The 24,455-nt window shown below is 32.8% G+C and overlaps 1 protein-coding gene across 1 annotated transcript; it reads left to right on the top strand.

Annotated features, from left to right (window-relative positions):
* The first annotated feature begins 2,626 nt into the window (after positions 1-2,626).
* Positions 2,627-8,684, top strand: LOC104210769 (beta-fructofuranosidase, insoluble isoenzyme 1-like). The gene is made up of 6 exons (XM_009759730.2): positions 2,627-2,922; positions 5,946-5,954; positions 6,042-7,069; positions 7,375-7,619; positions 7,806-7,902; positions 8,300-8,684. The coding sequence occupies exons 1-6, from the start codon at positions 2,727-2,729 to the stop codon at positions 8,474-8,476; spliced, it is 1,752 nt and encodes a 583-aa protein (XP_009758032.1). The 5' UTR covers positions 2,627-2,726; the 3' UTR covers positions 8,477-8,684.
* The last annotated feature ends 15,771 nt before the right edge of the window (positions 8,685-24,455 follow it).

Genomic DNA, 24,455 nt, shown 5'->3' with positions numbered 1-24,455 from the left:
TAGCTAAAACATCCAAAAATATGTGAAGAAATATAATCCAGTGAGAGTCAAATCTATATATATATATATTAAAGCAAGAAAGTTACCATATATAATTGACATTATGGTTGCCAAGTGACAAGCTAATAATGTCAATAGTATATGGTAACTTTATTCTATATTTGACTATTTTAGTTAAATATAAATATGATAATATATATATATATATATATATATATATATATATATATATATATATAATTAAAGATAATTTTGAATTTATAGATAAAGTTCTAAAATTCAAATTTAAATTAAAAATAATTTTTTTTTTTTTTATCATGTTATCATAATTAATTCTGTTAATGATCATATGCAATCATATTAGGAACTTTTGTTATTTTTTTTTATAATTATTTAAATACTACTTCGCCTCTAGCAAAAAACAAAACTCGACATATAACTCTTTCACATTTAAAATCCTATAAGTATAGTTCTTTGAAACATTGTAGCTAGATTTGAATAAAATAAAATTCTTTTAAAATAAATGTAATATATAGGGTACACGTCTATGTTTATCTAAATAACAAAAAAGAGTTTACAAAACCAAATAAAAGTTTACTTACATATATAATAAAGTAAACATACATGCTAGAGAAAAATATCACAAAATCAGTCAATATTAAAAAAAATTATTTCTTTTTTCTTCTTGAAGAATATTTGTTTAAAGAGTCAATTTGCATAAATGGACATCAAACAAATAACAAAACTATTGATATACAATTGCTATCATTAATGTCAATTTAGTACATTCAAGGAATTGAAGGGTATAAGCTAAAACCCAAACGTTTAGCTGTAGTCAAGCCAATATTTGCAAGGGCATAATATTTTTTTCGTTGAAGAATATTATATTGAATCATTAGATTATGTGAAAGATTTTTTTTTTCAAACTCAACAAGAGATAAATTGGTTTCTAATTGATAGTTTCTATAGCGACTTTTAAGTGTAACAAAGAGCATATATAAAGAAAAAATTGGTATGACGTAAAATATTTTTTTTTTAAATGCAAACAAATTATTTCAAAAAATCTCTTTACTTTTTTTTTAATTCAAAGATAATAAAAAGATAAGATATTTTTGAGCATTAGTAGAGAGTTTTAAAATTATTATAATAGAAGTTATATCATGGATAAATTCAAAAAACCGAAATCTTATGGAATATTTACATAATATCCGGCCATATTTATTGTTTACTTTTTACAGCTAATATCAATAGATGATATACCGACAACACACGAGTATACAAATATTATATATGTAGGGTATAAAAAATTCAAATTTTGGGGCTAGAGATATCGATAAACTTAAAGTTAAAGTGGAGTCATTAAAGTGAATTTTAAATTAAGGATAATATCTTCACTTGCATCATATATATATATATATATATATATATATATATATATATATATATATATATATATAATGATTATCTTAGAAATTGAAATTTCAAAATAGAAATATTTTTTGAAAGATAAAAATCATATCAAATAAGAGTTCAAGTTGTAGTATAAGAGTCACGTCGTAATCAAAAAATCATTTATATCGTGTCAACCTTTGTGCTTTACCATAAATATGAGTTATTATTTCACTTTGTGACTATTTTTAGGTTCCAATGACACATATGAGAATATTGCAAAAATAAATTATCACTACGAGAATTGAGAAAATGTTAGTCCTTTTTTATGTAGTGTTTCTTAATTAATATCTGACGATTATCTATAATTACTTAGAAGGTTTAAATGTGGTTATTTACATATAATTCAAATAATTTTTAACATGGTTAATGTCAAATATCAAAACGGAGTAAAACAAATTCACTAGCTAAAGAATTTTTTATATTTTTAACATGGTTAATTTTTTTAACTAAAATGAGTTTTGAATTAAGAATAATATTTTCAATTACATTATTATAAAAATAATTATTATTGAAAAATAATATTTTAGAAATTGAAATTTTAAGAAAGAAATATTTTTTAACAGATATTAACACACCAAATAAGAGTTCAAGTAGTAGTAAAAGAGTTAAGCCGTATCCAAAGAGTCATTTATTGTCTCAACATTTGATTGTTTTGCCATAAATATGAGTTATTATTTTGTTTCATGATTATTTTTAAGATTCAATGACACCGGCAAGAATGGTATCAAAAAAGAAAAATAGAATAAATGGTTAATTTTTTTCATTGAGTTAACATCCAATGATTATCTATATTTACTGAGAAAGTATAAATTTTAAAATCATTTACATACAATCCAAATAATTTAATTATCTGACATGACTAGTGTCCACGCATCCGCACGGGTACTAATACTAGTTAAGAAAAAAAAAAACACGCACAGAGAAAGATTGGCAAATGGCAAGAGAATCGTGGGAGAAAAATCCGGCAAACGAATTTTGCCAAAACAGACGCTCCGTATTAAACATAACTTTTAATGAAAAGTTTATCCAAATTTAATTCCTATTCCTATCCATTTAATAGATAAATCCGCGATTAAGTTTCCATTCCTAAATCTTATTATAATAATCTCAGCCTTTTTTTCCTTCTATTTGTTTGGTTGACTCATCTCTTTCTATTGTTTCTCTATAAATACTCTTCACACCCTTTCTTCTTCCTCCTCAGTTTCTTTCTCTCTAATATTATTATTATTATTTTTAAAAAGGAAGAAAACTCTTTGTCAAAATCATAAAGGAAAATGGAGTTTTTACGGAAGTTTTCTCTTTGGTCTTTGCCAGTTTTTTTGATGTTTTTTGTGGTAGTTTTTACCAATAATAATGGGGTTAATGCTTCACATGAAGTGTTAATGGAATTGCAATCTTCAAGTGCTGTGAGTGTAAGAAAAATCCATAGAACTGGTTACCATTTTCAACCCCCTAAACATTGGATCAATGGTATGTTTTTCTCCACAAGTCTCTTCTTTGTTTGTTTATATTCATATAAATATATAGTTTTACATTGAGAATTTTACGTATATCGTCCTATGGATATAATTTATCTTGTACATGTATTAATTAGGGATGATGTGGTGGTTTTAAGGTTTTATCTTACATCTCAAATTGATATTTTCTTTGTATTATTTTTAAGAGGTCGAGTGTATATATTAATATTGATTTTAAAAAAAATATTATTATTCGCACTCATGTATAAGAAAAGGGTGTTTGTATTGATATGTTCTTCTATCTAATGTTTTATGTATGTGTGGTGCGATGTCTTATGATTTTTGTTTTCTTCTATATCACTTTTTCCTCGTACATTTTTATGCAAATGTGATGATATCACTGAATTGTATAGAGCAGATGAGACTTTAGAAAATTAATATAATTTTTTTTGTAAATTATACTCTTCCCATCCTTTTCATTCGTAGATTAAGTTTTTGGTACACTACAATTAATAATCATTTAATATCATGTGTTATATATGATATTTGACTAAGTTATCATTATCTCTTCCTAGAAAATAGTAGTTGAATAGCATTAATTATAAATGATTATTAATGATACTCCCTGCGGTTTATATTAATGGTGTGTCTCTTGTACACGCTCCTTAAGAAAAATTAATCTTTCTTTATTGGTATTTGAATAAAGTTATCCATAATTAAGGTATTTGTAATCTTCAAGGATAATTATTACTAAGGGTAAAAAAAGAAAAAAGAAAATTAATTTTGTCTTGAACTTTTAAAGTGACAAATAATTTGATACAACTATTTTTAGTATCCACGATTAATAATATGAGATGGAGAGAGTATTACCTGCTTGAAATAGTAAAGATGGAATTGGAAAAAATAATTAATGTTGCTTGATTTTTTAAAGCTACACAAATGGGAAGGGCCTTAGGGAATAATCATGTCATTATTGTTTTGTTGTTCTTATCATTGTAGTACTCAATTTTTATGGTCAATTGGACATAGATTATGTGAAATTATTGGGTTTTGTTTTAGCTATATATCCTGCATAATAAACAGAAGAAAAAGCACAATTCCATTTTCTGCTAATCACCCAACCTTTTTATAGTGTTTACAAAAATAATAAACCTTTTTTTTTAATTAATATTACTACACTGGTAGTCTGGTATACATCCTGTCCATTCTAAATGTCGTTTTAGACAAATAAATTTTTTTCTGAAGCAAGTGTAGACCCTTGTTTTAATAAATAATCTATGCACTTTATTTTTTTTCCAAATTTTCTCAACAGATATTACTAAAATTTGAGAGGAGATAAATGGTAGTTTAGTCAAATAATCCTTATTATAAATTCTAGGAGGTAGTACTTGCTTATCCAAAACGAGACATTAATTTTTCAGTCGATCAAAAAAGAATTTTTGCTAACCTTCTTAGTTCCTCATCAATTGCTGTGGCTGATTACATTATGTGGTTTCTTTTGAATTTTACTATGCCATTATTCAATCCACAAATTGACTAATTTATTATTTATTATATTGAGATTTTCATGTTGCATTAGGGGTGTCAAATGAGCGAGTTGGATTGATGTTGGGCAATTCAAAATGGATTGAGTCAATAAATGAGTGGGTTATTGACCCGCCTGAAAGTTACTTAGATTGATATGAGTTGGGTTAAGATGGATTAAACTTTGTGTCATATCCCAACTCGCTCAACTTTTATCAAGTTTTAATTGATATGTGTTATTTTCTTCTGAATTATTTAATTATCTAATAAGAATTTTTTTCTTTTGTAATTGTCATATATAACATATCAAACAAAAAAAAATATTTTAAAGATATTTTAATAAAGTTATTCATGGATCAACTTGGACCAAAATTAGTCCAACTTTAGATGAGCTAAGATGGATTGAGCCAAAATAAGCTGATTCAATAAATGAGCTGATCAATGACCAGCCCAACTATGAATTGATTGAACGAGTTAAATGAGTTTGGGCTCAAATTGCATGCATGAGACTGACATCTCTCCCCACCTGGAAAACAATGAATGTTCTTTTCATGTTGCAGATAAATAAATAATTAAATAAATAAATAATTGAATAGAATCAGAATTAATTGAAGGATGAGAAATTAACAATTTATCAGTATTCTTGTCTTTTTTACCTTAAATATTTCTCGTTTGAAACACAATAGTGGAAGAGTTTCTGCTATTTGAACTAACATAGTGGGGCTTGCATGAGTTGGTTCCCATAACTAGCTTCAACACCAAATAGGAGTAGTAGATTTCTCCGTTTAAATGCTGAAAAAGACAAATAATCTTTTTGTATTTCCTAGATTTCTGTATCTGTTCAGTGACAGTGAAATTTACTTCCCAAAATTTCAAACTATGTGCTTTTAGCTACTTATTTTCATTAGATACACTCAAATATCTATAGATATTTAGTAGATTTCTTAATACAGAATTACGGCAAAAGTTATTGATTCATGTGAACTCATAACTTCTAAATTAGGCCCGCCTTTGTTGATAGATACTTTTTTGATCTTAACATTATTGTGGCTGTATCATTTTATTAAGAGCTAAATAAACTATAAAAAAATAAGCTTTTCTTTTAAAATTTAGTATTCGATTTGATCCTTAAAGGAAATGAAAGATTAAGTTAAATTGTATTCGGATGACCTATAAGTTACAGATTAATCAGCCACTAATGCATGCATTAGGGCATCCTACCTATATCACACCACCTCACGTTTTCGATGTGCGACCCTTCCACGAACTCTATGTGAATGCCGGATGCTTCATGCACCGGGCTTAATCTTGCATAAAATGTTTATAGCAACTCACTAAGTTCTGTAATTGGTTTCCGTGTTTTTTTTTTTATGAGATTGATCTGAATATTCTATTCAATAATTTTCTTGTTATACAATTTTTTTCAATTGCATTCAAATGTTTTTACTAATCATTTTCAATTTACTCCTTTTTATGGTCTTGGCTCGGATGCTTCCAAACAACAAACATTAGATCCCAACGGTGAGATCAAGTTTCATAATTACTGTTTTTACTAAATTTTAGCTAAAATCATAATCATTTACATTAATCTGTTTTTTTTTCCAACAGGTCCAATGTATTACAATGGAGTCTATCATCTATTTTATCAGTATAATCCTAAAGGTGCAGTATGGGGCAATATTGTTTGGGCCCATTCAGTATCCACAGACTTGATTAATTGGGCCCGTTTAGAGCCTGCAATTTATCCGTCCAAAGTGTTCGACAAATACGGTACATGGTCCGGGTCAGCCACTATTCTTCCTGGTAAAAAGCCCAAGCCCATTATCCTCTACACTGGAATAGTAGATGCCAAAAATACCCAAGTCCAAAACTACGCCATACCAGCTAATTTATCCGATCCATTTCTCCGTAAGTGGATCAAGCCCGATAACAACCCGTTAATCGTTGCGGACAAGAGCATCAACAAAACCCAATTTCGCGACCCAACAACCGCTTGGTTGGGCCGTGACGGGCATTGGAGAATTTTGGTTGGTAGTGTTAGAAAACATAGAGGAAAAGCAATATTGTATAGGAGTAAGGACTTTATGAAATGGACCAAAGCCCAACATCCACTTCATACATCAGCCAATACTGGAAATTGGGAGTGTCCTGATTTTTTTCCAGTGTCATTGGAACATTCAAATGGTTTGGACACATCATTTGATGGTGACAACATTAAACATGTTCTTAAGGTTAGTCTTGATTTGACTAGGTTTGAGTACTACACAGTCGGTACGTATGACACAAAAAAAGATAGGTACATTCCGGATAATACATCGATCGATGGATGGAAGGGATTGAGACTCGACTATGGTAATTTTTATGCATCAAAAACATTTTATGACCCAAGCAAAAATCGAAGAATTTTGTGGGGTTGGGCTAATGAATCGGATGCTTTCCCTATTGATGATGTCAAGAAAGGATGGGCTGGAATTCAGGCTATTCCGCGTAAAATATGGCTTGATCCTAGTGGCAAACAGTTGGTTCAATGGCCCGTTGAAGAATTAAAAACCTTGAGAAAGAATGAGGTGCAATTAAGAAATCAAAAATTGAACAAGGGAGAAAAGGTTGAAGTTAAAGGAATCACACCTGCACAGGTTTGAACTTTTTTTATTGTTAGTTCCAAATAAATTTATCCATTTCATTTATTTATGAAATTAGTGACAAGAAAGGAAACCTTGGCATAACTGGTAAAGTTATTGCCATGTGATCAGGAGGTCATGGGTTCAAGCTGTGGAAACAGCCTCTGCAGAAATGTAGGATAAGGTTGCGTACAATAGACCCTTGTGGTCTGGCCCTTCCCCGGATTCTGCACATAGCGAGAGCTTAGTACACCGGGCTGCCCTCTTAATGTGACAAGACAAAGTTAAGGCTAATTTCTGAGTGTTAATTTAATTGGCAGGCTGATGTTGAAGTGACATTTTCCTTTTCAAGTTTGGACAATGTAGAAGAATTTGATTCTAGTTGGGATGATCTTTATGCACAAGATGTATGTGCTATTAGGGGTTCAAATGTTCAAGGTGGACTTGGCCCATTTGGGCTTCTAACTTTGTCTTCTGAAAATTTGGAAGAGTATACACCTGTTTTCTTTAGAGTGTTCAAAGTTCAAGATAAATACAAAGTTCTCATGTGTTCTGATGCCTCAAGGTTTGTTTTCTTACTATGTAGACATCTATTAAACCCCCCCACCCCCACCCCCCACCCCAAAAAAAAAGAAAAAAAACTCACCTTATGTCTCATACATAAATTGTTATTAAAATGTTATTGTTTTTAAGCTTTTGCTATTTGTTAACCTTGTTGTTCTATTTGTTTTTTCCCCCTTTTTGGTGACAGGTCAACTCTTAAGGATAGTAAGAAAATGTACAAACCTTCCTTTGCTGGATACGTTGATGTAGATTTAACAGACAAAAAGCTGTCTCTAAGGAGTTTGGTAAGCTTTCTTTTTTTTTTTTTTCCTAAAAAATGTATTTAAGTGACGTTTGGACATAAGAATTGTGAAATTCCAGAAAAAGTGAAATTTCTTTCAAGTTGAAAATAGTATTTGAAAATTGGAATTGTGTTTGGATATGAATACAACTTGAAGTTGTTTTTGAATTTTTGTGAGTAATTTGGAGTGAAGATTGTGAAAAATAGCTTTCCGGAATTCAACTTCAAATTGAATTTGGAATTTCATGGTCAAACGCTGATTTTAGAAAAAAAAAAAACAATCCCAGAAAAAAGTAAATAATTTTTATGGCCAAACGGGCCCTAAACTTAGATTCTCACTTTCTTTTATTTGTCTTTTTTGTGGCGTGGATAATTTGTTGACATTTTTTTCTCTTTTGCAGATTGATCACTCGGTAGTAGAAAGTTTTGGTGCTGGTGGGAAAACATGCATAACATCAAGGGTATATCCGACATTAGCCATCCATGACAAAGCACATTTATTTGCTTTCAACAATGGCACTGAAACAATTACAATTGAGACTCTTGATGCCTGGAGCATGGCTAAATCTAAGAGATAATGAATTAAAATGTTAAGGAAGCTGAAAGGAGAAACAGAGAAAAAAAGTTATAATTGATCTTCACTTTTCTGTTTTTTAGTTTTATTGGCCTCTTTCGTTTTGGAGAGAACTTGTACAGATTTACTACTTCCTGTTAATCAGGAATAGTTTCATGATATTACAACTAAATAATCTTTTTATTAAAAAATGGATGATCTTTCGTTGCTTATTTCGTATCAAAATACAAATGTTTTCTTATTCCTTGTGTATCTGAGGTGCAGACAAATAAGGAACTTGTTCCTTGTGTATCAAAAGACACAAAAATTTACTTATTTCTTGCGTATCAAAGATACAAAAGTTGCCCGTCAAGGTTGGGTGAGTGGTTTCCTATATGAGAGATTTGAGATCGATTCCTCTCACCAGCAGTCTCCACAATCAGAGCTCGCCGCATCGGGATTGTCTAGTGCGATTTATATCTCCAGTGTGGTTTGCGAGCTATTGCACACGCAAAAATAGCCACTTTTTAGTCCGATATTTAAATATATATCTACAATTTGTAATGTATTTAAAGATTAGTCAATTCATCCAAACCCCAGGACTAAAATATCCTGAATTTCAAATTCAAGATGCTGCTAATATGAAATTCAGGACTAAGTGTCCTGAATTTCTGAACTACTAATTTAAATTTCAGGACATAAGATTCGAACTTCTGGACACAATTTTCGAACTTTAGGACACGATGTCCAGAAGTTTAAACTTTGTGGTTTAAGCTCTAGGACGTCGTGTCTGAAATTTGAGCGAAATTGGCTAATCTTTAAATATATTATATTAACTATGGAAATATTTTAAACAACATGCTTAAAACTAGATAAATTTTTAGAAACCACTATTGTTTAGTGGTTATTAGCTAGTTATAGCTACCATTTACTATATTACTTCCTATAGCTATGTTTTCAGTTTTGCTAGAGTATATTCGATGCATTTAAGCTACTGTATTCATGAATACAGTAGCAAAATTAGGCGTGAAACAAAGGAATACATCTAGAACTTTTGGCCCCCTTGAATTTTTGTAAAACTCGCGCTAGAACCCCTATTTTTACATATTGTCTTAATTAATTCCTATACCTAATAAAATTAAAAACAACTAAAGGCTATCAAAAGGGATTTCACCCAGAACGACGACTCTGTAACAACCATCGAAAGGCAGCCATCAATCGCTGACTCTGCCACCATCCCGCCGTCTAACGTCCGTAGTAGAACCTTCGACTATGTAACAGCTATGGCCGTCAACAACCACCTCCTTCTATGGCCGTCAACAACAACCACCATCCCTCCGTCAACAAAATCGTTCCAGCTCTTTGACTAGTTCCAAGATTTAATTTTCTTTTTTCTTCACCCATAAACTTTATCTCTTCCACCTGAAACAACTACCTCCTTCTATTAATCCAAGCTCCACATTTTCAAATAGCCCCAAAATTTTAGGGTTTTTTCTCGACTAAGCTCGACCACCTCCTTTTGCAATTTCTCAATAGTTGAGCCATAATTTGTAGATTCCATTAGTGAGGAAGAAATTGCAACTGATAGCCGTGGGATAAATCGCGGTAAGTTTTTTTAATATCTTTTTAATTTAAATTTTAGATAACCGCATTTGACAGTTGTGTTTTTGAATGAATATTTTAGTATTAATATTCGTTATTATCCGATTCAACTGATTTTTATTTTTGGGAGTATTTGAGCGGCATAGTATAATTGAATGGAGATTAAACACACTGGTGCATGTCTTCTTATTGTGCTTGAAATTATTAATTTCATTAAAATTATGCTTTACGTAGTACAATTGATAGGGTTTGATTCTATATTTTGTTAGATATATCACTGTTTGATTTAGTTGTCTTTGTTAAATTTTTGTTTCTTGTTCAACTTAACAACTTTAAAGCTGTGAGTTTTTTCTACTGAAGCTTTTAATCTAAGTTAGAGTTCTATTAGGATTTTGTTGTACTATAATTTCTCCCTTTTTGTTCTTGTTATATATGAGTTCGTAGCATATATGTGACCTTACTTAGCACAGTTTAATATCTTTTCATTATATACTGAAGTTAAAAGGTGAGCAAAAACCCGAATATGCTTGCTTGTTACAAGTAGATATCCATATCCCTTATTTTGCCACGCTAATGATTTTTCTCATTGTTAGCAACCATAAGCCAGAAACTAAAGGATATAGTTTCTCATTGTTAGCAACCATAAGCCAGAAACTCCAGTTTATGTGTTTGTCGTTGTAACTTACCTTCAATTGATATATTACAATGTTGTCTGAATAAGTCGTGTTAACTGAAAAATGGTAAGGGCTTTCAATCGTGAAATCTTTTTTTGATATAATGTTGACTTGGAATTTGCTAAGGAGCAGATATATGCTGCTGCAACTTTCTTTTCTTTCAGAACACTCTGAACTCATAGCTGATATGATTTCTTATTGTCGAAGTCACCATTAAAATTGTATACACAAAGTGATACATATCTCTACGTAGGTTAAACTGATCATATGTTTTCTTCTCAATGTGGAAAGTACTAACACTATTTGGAAATCATAAGCTTCTTGATCAGTTTTAGATTCCATCCGGAGCTATTTTTGGGCTAAATTTTATAGGCGAATTGTGGTTATTTATATTACATGAACTCACTTATAGATGAGTATCTGATATAAGCACATCTAATTGCTATCTAGTACATCAAAGTAAATAAAGAATCCATGTAATCAGGTGGCTATTTAGATTTTTTCATTATACTTAATTTGAGCCTAATATGGATAAGAGTTAACTTTGCTTACCTTGAATATCAATTTTGGTGATTTGAATATGTTATATAGAATAATTATGGATTACGGTGGCAAAAGTTGGATGAATCTCCTAAGATGGACAGATGAGTATATCTGTGGAGTGAATAAAATTAACTAATAATAGTGATTGGTGATTATCTTTGCTTTGTACTATTATGGAGTGAAAGAGCGCAAGCAAATTATGCTAAATCAGAACAATCAACCCATAGGTCCTACGGATGAAGAGGTAAATGAGTTGGGTAGCTTCCTCGGTACATTGGCAAGGAATGCAACCTTTTGTTTTCTTAATGTGTTTAATTGGAGGAAACTTGAGACAAAAGAAGATTTGTGGAAATATATCAAGGTTTGAAGTTCACAATATTTAATAGGTGTGTGTGGATATTTCATATTGTTTATACTAACCTAAATGCATTATATTTGTAGGGAAAATATGACATTCATGAAGATGCAAAAACGTGGGTTTTTTAATCAATTCAAAATGCTTGGAGAAAGTATAAAAATCAGTTAAAGAAAGACCATTTTGAACCCTATGAGAATGATGAGCTTCGAATGGAGAATGAATCCAGGATTACGGGTTGATCCTAACATGCTAACTTTCAATGCTCGTTCACCTGGAGAAGCTTCCTTTGCACAACAAGCTGCTATGCAACTAATCAATCGTCTATATCTACTGGGACTAACAATCAAGGTCAGTACATACTCCAAATGTTACACCCCTTCTGTTGTTTTTCTACCACTGCTCTCTCTTCTATTTTTTTTAGAGGAAAGTTAGTAAGATGGCTAAGTCTGGTTAGTTTAGTCATTTTTTAACTTCGCCTCCGATCCTTTATCATTGCGTAATTCTGAGGTTGCCTTGACGGCTCTTTGTTGTTGTATACTTGCAAAGAAAGATGCCACCTTTCTCATTCTACTTTAGCTGTCAATCCTACTTAGCCAAAAGAAACAGAGGATGTTAGCTTGAAGAAGTATCAGAATGATCAGTCCTAGTGTTTTGAATTTTTTTTTAAAATATGATCTTTCAAAGTAAAACAAAATCAAATGCAAATGTCATGATGCCTTAACTCTTGCTTCCTTCAAATTATAGAACGTGCGGGTTCATAATGTAGTTTCTTCCCAATCTATTAGGGAGAATTCTACTTCTAGAACTAAAGAATTAAAATATTAAATTAATATTAGGAACTCAAAAGTAAATGTCTATGAGAACAATTTTTGTATCCATAAAGTTATCAGATTAGAATATTGGAAAATACATTTTATATTTATCAAAATTTCTCCTCCCGTATATTTGAATTTTGGTAGTTTTCCATGAAAGCTGAAGTGTTCTACTTTAAATAAGTATTTACAATTCCAATTTACTAAAATTCTCTAAAAGACTAGTTGTATCCGGTAGTAAGTATAATGTATCAAGATTTAGGCTTCAACCACTCTCCTTCAAGGAGATTTTACTCTGTATACATGTTCTTCTCCTATGCATTTATCTACCTTAACAATCCAATGTCCTCTTTTTTCTATTACCTGAGCCGTAACCTTTTTCGCCTTTGCACCAATTCTGGTCAGCATCAGCCCTTCTCCTACGACGCATCCTCTTGTTTATTGAGTTGCTGCCACCAGTGCAAGGGTGGTGGAGTCTGCAACATTTGCACAAGCAACTACCATAAGTTGTACATTATTTCCTGCTGCGAGCGCGGAGATGAACTCTGCTCCGTTTGGTTCTGTAGCTCTCTTTCCCTGAATCAGATCAACATAACATTAGTAACAACTTGAGGAGAAAAAATTATTTGAATTGTATATCAGATTGCAGATATGATAAGTTCATAATTGTACTTACCATGTTCATGGTTTTGAGAAAAGCTTTAGTGGCATTTTCAGCAGACCAACAACCCATTTTCTTTTCTTTTATAATTTTCTCTTGATATTTTTTTCCAATTTTTGAAAGAAGCAGAGAGCTAGAGATGTATTTAAGCCTGCTTGAGTTAGTTTGGTAAGGCATCTACATTTATATATAGGGTAGGTAGAACCTATGTCCATGTGGAATTTAATTAGTAAAAATTCTCAAGTTGGTGTTACAAAATAAAATATACTGAATATTAATAAGAAAGGACGGCTTTTTCTTTAAATTCATGGAATTAAGATTGCCATAGGAGAATTGCATAATGTCAAAATGTCATATTTCTTGCTGATACTGTCTTGTTTCTTCCTGTTTAAAAACCTAATACTGTCTTGTTTCTTGCTGAGCTGCAACTTAACAGCAGAATTGCAGCAATTAAAAGTTGAAATCTAGGTTGTTTCTGATCGGTTTTCTGCAGTAATTTTGGCAGCAAATCTGTACGGGTGAGCTCTCAAGTTAGCTATTTTTTGGTTTAAGTCAAATCTGCACGGGTGGATATGGTAATATCCTTTTTTCTTTCTATTGATGTTCCTATTTCAATATTATTGGTATCCAACTTCTCTGTGACCGACTGAGAGTCAATGGTTGAGGTTGTAGTTGTGGTTGGGACTTGGTACTTATGTGTCAAACTTGATTGTCTTGTTTAGGGTTCCTGCGTTTTCGGGCATTGTACATTGCTAAGAAGTAGCTCTAAGGTTCATTCTTGTAGCAATTTTGGATTAGTACTGCATTATATGTTTAGAATTGGACAGTGATATAGATATGTGTTTAAGTTTGCTGAGGACTTCACTGACTTGGTTAGAATGCGTATCAAAATCACACCTTCTAATTGGTCTGTATATTAATAACCCTATCCAATATCCTTATCTCCACCACATATATCTGAATAACAAAACGTTTGAACATTAACATTAATTGACTGAAACACTAAGTTCTTAACAAATTAAAAACTACAACATGTAGCAGACTTTCTGTATAAAATTAAAAGTCAGAGTATAAATGTGTTTTTGCACTTAAATAGTCTCCAACACATAGGAATTACTTCACTTGGAGAAAAAATATACCTTTGACCTTTCCCAAGCTCCTTTTCTTATCCCCTTTGTGAGGTTGGTCACCACAATAGATCCCACAATCGTGGCTTGACCACCAGAGTGGCCTGCAATTCATAACAACAAGAATGGTAATAATGCTAGGATAGATAAAGAACAACATCCAAAGAAAGCCATTACCCAAAATTTAAAGCTTACTCTTAACATTGTCTGCAAGCTTTTCAGCCTCAGCTTTTAATAAGTACTACTATAAAGTTGCTAGTTGTTGCTTCATTTTTCAAAATATTTTAAGTCCAAAAGTTGTTGCCTTTACATATTTAAGTGGGTAAGTGTAATAATCTTGATTTCTTGCTACATGTTTTAACTTGTTTTAGAGGTTTCTGACTTTGTCAAATGTAATCTTGGAATAATATTGGAAGAAATTGAATTTTAAGTTGCTTCTTCTATTGTCTAATATATATACTCCAATGACTTGATGTCTTTACATATTTACCTGGGTAAGTTCAAAGATCTTGATTTCTTGCTTCATATGTGCCCTTTCTAGATGTTTATTACTTAGTCAATATACTCTGTATCAGATTGGAAGACTTGATTTCTGAAGTTATTTTTTTTTATATTTTTTTTAATATATAGTTCATAAAAGTTAGCCTCTTTTACAACTTAGTTGGGTGTAAGTGTAATGATCTTGATTTCTTGCTTCAAATGGAAGAAATGTACAATCAGATCATGTTGTTTTATTCATAAAAGTTAGCTGAAGCTATTCCATTACTTTTATTCCTTTGAAAAAGTAATGGAAGTACAATCAGATCATGTTGTTTCATTCAGAAGTTTAAAACTGTTAATAACTTTATTTATCCTCTTTTGTAGGTGGAGTAGATCAAGAAATGGATGATGAAGAAGAACTAGACCTTACTTGAGATAGAATTTTGAATTGTTATAGATGAATGTTCTAGGAATCTTTTGTTATCAACATTTTTGAAACTTACTTACTCTCTTGAAATGTACTAAACTTATGCACTTGAGGTACAACATTTGCTTTATGGATATTATTTGCTTGAAGGATAATTTTATATTATTAATAGTTTCATTTTATGATGTATTTAAAAATAGTGTTATTATTATTTTGTTGTATATATAAATATTTATTTATAACAGGTGCTATATTTTGGTTTTAATTGAACTGATACAATAGCCTACCAGAACCGTTGCAATAAGACAAAAATGACGTTCCAGTAGACAATGTAAACCGTTGCAATAGATCCTATAAAATATTCCAAATTGATCTATAAACCGTTCCAAATACAAATATAATCGTTGCGATAGCTTACAGAAACTGTTGCTATATCCATACATAACCGTAACAATAGCTTACATAAGTGTTGCTTTAAATAATATGGTAACGGTTAAAAACCGTTGTGTAAACAATATAGTAACGGTTTTAAACCGTTCCAATATACCTATGGCAACAGTTTGACAGTCTATGGGAACAGTTGTAAAACCGTTACCGTAGACCAATTTTTCAGTAGTGTAGGCTACTAAATTAACTCAACAAACTCAATTATAAATCTGAATATATTAATACATTTGAATACATAAATTATACTAATTAAAAAAACATATGAATACATTCAAGGAATATAGCGAGACAGTGAATACAATGAAATACATGGAATACAATGAGATACATTGAAAATACAATGAAAAAAAAGACAATGAATACAATGAAATACATAGAATACAACGAGATACATTGAAATACAATGAAAAAAAGGTAACAAACTCTTCAAGTTGCTCAGCCCCAAATTCCGTCGTCTTTGTTCAAGAATAATCCTAAATGTCGTCTCGTTGATAGCAGATTTCGAACCTTCATTGTCAGCCCCAATTCACCCTATGTCAGAATTCCCCATTAAAACCCCCCTAAACCCTCACTCATGCACATTGCATTTTGCATGTTGCCGCCACCATACTCACTGCCTCGTCTCCACTTTAGATCCTCGCCGCGTGCGACGCCGTTGAGTCGTTCTTACACAAGCATACACCTGATCAGTCCCGATGGTTCTTCTCCATCACTTTCCCAACCCTAATTTCACTACAAGAAAAATGACATTTAAGGAAGGAAAATCTCGTCCCTAAAGATCCAAATTTGGTCCTAATACACCAATTGCGACAGGAAAACGTTGGTCGCAACCCATCGCAATAGCGTCCGCCGCTAAAGGTCAACAATGACGAGTTCAGAAACATGGTCGCTAAATGTTTTTAGAGACGGACAAAAAATCTAGGCGTTAAATACCTTTAGAGACTACATATCTCGTCCCAATAGTCGATTAATATATTATTAAAAATACATATTTTCCCGTCGTTAAACAGTTTTAGCGACCACTCTTCTCTTCCCTAATAGACAACAAATATATTATGGAAAAAATATATTTCCGGTCCTTTATTAGTTTTAGCGACCAACATTTAACTGGCCGTAATTTATCTTTTAGAGACGAGCAACACAAATCCCTATTTAAAATAATTGTAGTAACTATAACGACTGTATATCTGATATCTTATTACCCACAAGAAGTCTTAAAAATCAATATCTTAAAAAAGTTATTTTATCAGTAAATATCAAATTGCTATTGAAAATTTTAAATATAAAAAAAGTAATATATATAATATATAATAAAGTTATTAATTACAACGTTAACCTCCCATGATGTTAGTTTCAATATTTTCTCAACACCTTAACAAAAAAACATAGTTAATATCTTGAGCTAGACTATGATATCAAGTTTTACATAACATTCCCTGTAAGTATAAAATTTTAAAAAGACGATAAATAACTATTGGTAAAAAAATATATGTAAATTTACACTAGCAATGGTTAAATCGCTTACCCCACAAGCAGTCTAAATTCATCAGGTGTTATCCAGCAATATCAACAAGGCTACAGGAATATAAGAAAATTAGTTAGAAAATTTCTGGAGACTTGGATTTCAAATTGCACAACAAAGCAATGTGCAAAAGAGAAAGAAGAATCAGAGAATCAAAGTGAATCTTTAAATCGAGAACAAGGAAAGTTTGAAGCTTGAAGTTGAGCTCACTATAGCTACTTTCCTCACAGTAGCCATTTCCATATTCAAGTAAGGATACATCATTTTTAGAGTGATGGAAAATTAAGGATATTTTCTTTTTTGTCTTCTATCAAATATTTAATATATCAAACCCCCCCAAACTCTTACCCCTCTCATAACCCCCCCCCCCTTTGTCTCTCTTCAAAGACACCTCTGTCTCCCACCGCCTCACACCACCGCCCTCCGCCCACCAGAAATCGCCTCATGGCGGTTCCGGTGGTCGAAACAACCCCAAATTAACACCATCGATTCCCCTTTATCTCCTCATGCCAAATACCTACTCCCTTTTCCTCGAATCACCCCATAACTCTTCGAATCTTGGATCGAAGATCGAAGATCGAACCCCGAACCCTAGCCTACCCAACCAGCCCCAAATCGATACCCCAGGATCATCTCACTGCCCTCTTTCCAAATCCCCACTTCACACCCTTCGAATGACACCAGAATTGTTCGAATCTTAAAGGAACCCTAAAATCCCAAATTTCAAATCGGTTAAATATTGGAAGGTTTGAGGTCGAAATCGACCTTAGTTGTGTGTTCTCAGTCGAGAACACTCGATTAAGGTATATTTCGGCTTCATATTCAAAAATTGAAGATCTAATTCAAGATGGGGTTCAATCATTTGGAGGTAGGTGTCATGATTTTAGTTTTTCTAATTCTTTTTTATTATCTTCCTCTACTCCTTTCTTTTATTTTTAGAATGGTTATTTGGTCGGATTCGACTTGTTTTTTTAGTTTAGTTTCTGTGTCGAACTAAAAATTGTTCGTCGATTAGGTCTAGTTTATTCATGAGCTTCTTTAGCTATTATTCATGTCATCTGAATTCTTGATTTCTTCTGTTAATTATGGTAACCTCTGAGTCCTTCGTATTCTAGGTTTAGTCAGAATAATTAGGATTAGTTTAATAATTCGGTTTAAATTCTTGTTTAATTGTGTTGATAAGAATTGATTATTATAAGTTTATTGCAAGTGGTCACTAATTGAGAAGCTTCTAATAGTGGTAGGGTAGTATTTGCATTATTGAATTAACTAAAAGCACTAATTTGAGTGAATAATTTAAAATGGAGAAGATAAGTTGTAGTGGAAAATGCACTAATTGAATGCCCATTTAAGGGAGCTGAAAATCAGAAAAAGAAAGGGGAGATAGAGCTTAAGATATAGAAGAGAGAGACTGGTAGTTAAGAATACAAAGAAAATAACTCTGAAAATACTGGGGGGAAAAACTGGAAATTACTGTTTCATTGATTTCTATTTTCTGGTTTTCAATTTCGAATTGGCTGAAACCATCTTCCATATATTGTTTCGTTGAACTATATGGGGTTAATAGCTGTTTTTCTTAGATTAAAACTAGGACTGTTTTGTCGCTGTTGTTGATTTCTGTTGTTTATGTTTTGATCTCAACTCAGTTTTTCTCTTTTTTTGTTGCTGTTTGTTACCAGGTATTCATCTCACCTTCCAAAGTATGAGAATGAATAAATATGAAGATTGGTTCCTTTAAATAGAGATTTATACTAATGCAGTTGGTTATTCAATGTTTCTACACTTTCAGAGCTGTTTAGCTTAGCTTGATCTTCTTATATTTCTTTCTGTTTGATCTGAGTATGGACTGTTGTAGTAGTATTAGCTGGGTAGTTCATTGTGGGGCGTCAAAGGTGCATAAAAGGTCATGTTAAATGTTTGGCAATGTTTGAAAGTCGTAGGTATCTATGAGATTGGATAATTAGTACATTTGGTGATCAGCATGTAGGCGTGCTTCTATATTTATATTGTTGAAAGGAGTGTGTTCAAAGTTAAGTTGTAAATGTGATTCAGTATAGAATCCGTGCTAGAAAGGAGAGATGTGATTATATAGTTAGTTGTTTCAATGGTGTTTCAATTCTTAATATGTGAATAACATCTTGTGAATGTGTTTCATGGATGTGGATTGCATGATATTCATTCCAATCCATCTCTGCAGTAGTTTAGTGAGTTTGATCTAAATGTACCTTCCATTAAACATGTATTAAGTAAGAGCTTCTTAGTTTGCCGTAATATATTTGGATCTGCTATGCATAATGGATGTGTAATTACTAAAAATGGAATTTGGTTTATTAATTTCAGGGGTGTTTCTAGTTTAGTGGTATCTATGTTTATACAATGTTGCAATTGTTTTTGACTTTTATATGTTCAAAGGGCCGTTGGTGTAATTTGGAAAACCTATGAGTCGATCATGTTGTTGCAGAGATTCGACCTTGAATCCCTGCGTGGCCATTACACTGTGTCATTGAATTGGGCTGGCATTGGTAACATGATACTGGGCTCCCTTTGGGCCCAGGATTTAGATAGTATCTGGACTCATTAGTAATTAAAATAAGGTAGGTTGATGGGCTCAGGTTTGAACCTAAACTGGGCAGCCTTGTGTTAATTAAACCAACGGTCCGTTAATTGAAGAAGTATAAAAGAATAGTCATTAGTTGGGTTGTTGGGATTACTGTTGAATGAGACAGGAATCCGGGTAATCGGAAGAATGAACGGTTTGAGTTTTGGTCATGTTATGCATTGAGCTTAATATCAACTTCATTTTTTTCTTCATTTATACTAGTAGTATATTTATTTAAGGTAAATTGCTTGCATTAGAATATTGAATATTGTTTGGTTTATTAATTATGCGAGTTTGCTTTAAGTGGTTTAGGCTAGTCCATGTAATAAAATCTGGGTGTTGTAGTGCCATGATAAAAGTCATTTAATTGTTGGAATTTCACATTTCAAGCCTAAGGCTCAAGAATGCAAAAGGTGGTTATTCTCGTAAATGTCTCTACTTTAGTGTAAGGCTAGTTATTCTTGCAAATGGCTTTTTAATTAATGAGTAATTAAGGCTGGAAATTAGAATAGTAAGCGCAGTTTCATAGGTGGGAGCGAATTAACTAATTAATGTAAGAATTTAATTGAGTCATGCCGAACAAAAATGACAATTGCGTGACCCTCGCTTTAATTAATTTTCAACTCAACTTTAGAATTCGAGGCGTGCCATTTAGCAAAACTCCATGGAACTCGCAAAGTTAAAACGCGTATTTTAATCCTAATTGCGTATTTTAATCCTAAACTCGGGTGCACATTTATGTGACCCAAATCCAAATCTTAACAACGTTAAATAAAATATGTCGCGAATCGCGGGTGCATTTCATGTGGCATGATTACGGGTTCCAGAATTAAGACCAACGTATGCGTTCGCGCAACATCGGGCGAAACAATCTTAATCTTAATAAAATACTATCGTGGTTGTGTACATGTTCGCGTGACATAATTACGATTCTAAAAGCAAAATCGGAGTATGCGCAATTTTGGCCCAATTTTCTTAACATTAATAAAGCGTTATTAATCGTGGACACGTACGCGTGACATGATTTTTGAAGCGCCAAACAAATGGGTATACGTGCGTGTCACACCTCCTTTTTCCGCACCCGCGAGGGTGCAAGGGAGTTTTTCCAATTAAAGGACAATCGAAACGGGATTGGTTTATTTATTTCAGAGTCGCCACTTGGGAGATTTAGGGTGTCCCAAGTCACCAATTTTAATCCCGAATCGAGGAAAAGAATGACTCTATATTACAGTCTGCGTACCAGAAATCCGGATAAGGAATTCTGTTAACCCGGGAGAAGGTGTTAGGCATTCCCGAGTTCCGTGGTTCTAGCACGGTCGCTCAACTGTTATATTTGGCTTATTTATCTGATTTTAAATACAATATGAACTTATGTGCAAATTTTATCTTTCAACCGCTTTTATCATTTACTGTTATTTTTATCAAGAATTGCAACGTTATAAAAATGTATCTCGAACCACGTTACAATCAATGTACCCGTGGTCGTCGACACACTTTGACTCCGTTGAGATTTGGATTTGGGTCACATCAATGTGCACCCGAGTTTAAGGAAATTAAATTATTAAAGGCGCGCCTAGAGCGACTAGCGTATTTATTTTGGGTAAGACCGTGGAATTTTACTAAACGGTCCATCCCGAAGTCTAAACAATTTTTAAAGCAAATATTTACTGAGGGCCCCGCAATTTGTATTTTATTTGGCGAGGCTCATCTCATTCTTATTTTTTAAAATGAATTTGCAACGTCATGGACACGCATCTCGAACCACGTCACAATCAATGTACCCGTGATTAGAAACACATTTCGACTCCGTTGAGAATTGGATTTGGGTCACATAAATGTGCACCCGAGTTTAAGAAGGTAAGATTTATTAAGGCGCGTCCTAAAGAGTCTAACGTATTGTTATTTTAGGAAGAGGCCGTGAAGGTTCATTAAACGGCCAAATCCAAAGTCTAGTCAATGGTTATGTATTTTATTGAGGGCCCCGGCGGTTTGTGATTTATTTGGCGAGGCTCGTCTCATTTTTATTTTAAAGGATAAACCTATAGTGACTATATTTTCTATTAAGTTCGTCTCTAAAATAAAAGAAAATCTCTTAATTATTTACATGCTGAAAACGTAACTTATTAGTTATTAGTTTACGGCTAATGCGATTGGAAAATTGCGATCGAGTTTGTACAAAGAAAAACTGCTTTCATTTTTATATTCTATTATTTACTAATGCTAGAACATGAGAGGGATACACAATAATATCAAAGCAGATTAACTATTCTTCAAATAATTTAAACTAGCATTATTAGATGAAGAAATCATACATATGCAGCCTCATTACTCATTAATTAATCGACTACATTTTTATACAAAGAGAGGAAAATTAATATTCAAACACAGATCCAAACAAAAGAATTCAACAGGAACAGGAGCCTGATTAATATTTCATTTTTCGCTTCAAGCCAAGAGTGTACAAATGTGTACCTGGAAACAGCAGTACAAGAACAAAGAAGTAGGAGTCAGCAACAGTAATAACGCAGCAACAGCAGGTTCAGCAACACCGCAAACCAGTAACAACCAGTAGAATAACCCAGCAACAGATTGAAAACTCAGCAATGTAAATGTGCAATCGCAGTCAAAGCAGAACAGAGAAAAGATACAAGAAGCAGTAGTTTCGGATTTTTGAATAACACTCGAAGAAAAGCAAACGGAAATTATTCGAGTGAAAGTTCAAATTGCATTTCTCTTTTACTCTCAAAATGTTTCAAGTCTATCCTCTCTCAAGTGTAAAAATCTCTCAATAATAATCTCTAAGTCTTCCAATAATGTTTAAGTTCTAAAACTCTCTTCAAAAAATCCTCTCAAGGTTCAAGTTCTAGTCCCCTTTTCAAGTCAAGAATGACTTTATATATAGCAAAACAAGTCTTCCATTCCCAACCCCAAAATTATTCCCCCAATGGCATGCTTTGTCCCACTACTTAATGTTTTCTTTATTTTAAACTTTGTCCCCCATGCCTACATTAAATAAATACAAGATTCCCAACTCATTACAATATGTCCCCCATGCCTACATTAAACAAATACAAGATTCCTCCCCATTATGTTTTGTCTTGTCCCCCATTATATTAAACAAGTACATCAAAAACCTCACCCCATTATATTTGTCCCCCATGCTTAACATAAAGAATCAAAATAATGTTCAATTACCAAACTACCCCTCCGACCTTATTGCAATTACAAATCTACCCCCGAATGCAATGCAATTTACCAAATTACCCCTCTGCTCTAAACAATCAATTAATCATAACTCAACCAAAATATAGTCAAGATGACCAATTTCTCAACAATCTTCAACAACAATTTACATGAACATGATGAACAACACAAACTCCAAATTAATGGAAATAAATCAACCATATCGGGAACCAATCCTGGTTAATTTAGACCATTAATGGATGAACAAAGAGACAATAATACAAACAACAATATGCATGATTCAAATTAAACTAACAAATCAAAACAAACATAAACTCACATTAAATCGCTGGATTTAAACATGAACTTCAAACAAAGATGAACATGAATTAAATATGTTTTTAAGCAACACACATGACGGATTCTAACGATTCAAACAACATTAATATTTTCTGGAAACAACATGAAACAAATTGAAGAAATAATTAATTAAATTTCAATTTGAATCTAACAAACATAAAACTAACAAATATTCACTTAAACAACAATACAAACATGAAATAAACATGAAAAATAACTAATTAACTTCCATTTGAAATCTGAAAAATTAATTTAACAAACAACACATGAACATGAACTAAAAATTAATTCAAACGATAAACAAAACAAACATTTGCCGATTTTAGATTCGAAAATATCAAAACAAAATACGGACAAACATAAAATTCAAAAACTACTAACCGGATCAACACGACATATGTATGAACTGTTTTGACAAAACTCAAATGGGAATAAATCTGTCCGGACTCAACGACGAACTCACCTCCCTTGTAAACTTGACGAACTCAAAACGACGCTCGACGACCTCGACTAAAACTCAAACGAGCAGCTCGTCTGAAGATACAGCAATTGGACGAAGGAGAAGTGATGAACAGTGGCAGCTCGGAGGAACTGGAAGTCGAGCAGCAGCAGTCTGGCGACAGCCTGGCCATGGTGATGCCCAAGCTCTGAAGAAGACGAAGTGAGGCAGCTGTTCGTGCGTTCGGCTAGCCATGGAGTCAGCAATGACGAGCTGCAGACATGGCATCCATGGGGTTTCAGAAACAAGGGCAGTAGCGAGAGACAAAAGCAGTAGCGCGAGCTTGAAGCGGACGACGCAACAGCAGTTGGGTTCGTTCGAAGAAGGTCGATTTATAGGTAGCAGCTGCGACGAGAAAACAGCAGTACGGAGGAGCTGGAGCAGTTGTTGGCTGCGTCAATGGGGGACGTTCGCGATGGTGAGGTCGAGGAAGAAGAAGGCAGAAGCGTCTGGTTAAGGGCAGCCATGGGAGGTCGTTTGGTGGTTCTTAGTTTTTGGAGAAGATGGAGCGTGGGGGCGGGTAGTTTTCTTTAGGTTTTAGGGTTTTTTTTTTCGTTCTTTTGCAAGATAGGGGTGTTTGGACTTTGGACGGATGTTTTTTGTTAATGGGGCGGACCGGTCGACCCGTGTGAAGTGGACTGGGTCGTGGACAATTGTTTGGGCCTGGGGTTGAAAATTGAAGAAGTGGCCCAATCCGATTTTTATTTGTA

Source organism: Nicotiana sylvestris, chromosome 12 (assembly GCF_000393655.2).
Source record: "Nicotiana sylvestris chromosome 12, ASM39365v2, whole genome shotgun sequence".
NCBI classification, from domain to species: domain Eukaryota; kingdom Viridiplantae; phylum Streptophyta; class Magnoliopsida; order Solanales; family Solanaceae; genus Nicotiana; species Nicotiana sylvestris.
The sequence above is the reverse complement of the archived record's forward strand: the minus strand, read 5'-3'. Positions and strand labels throughout refer to the sequence as shown.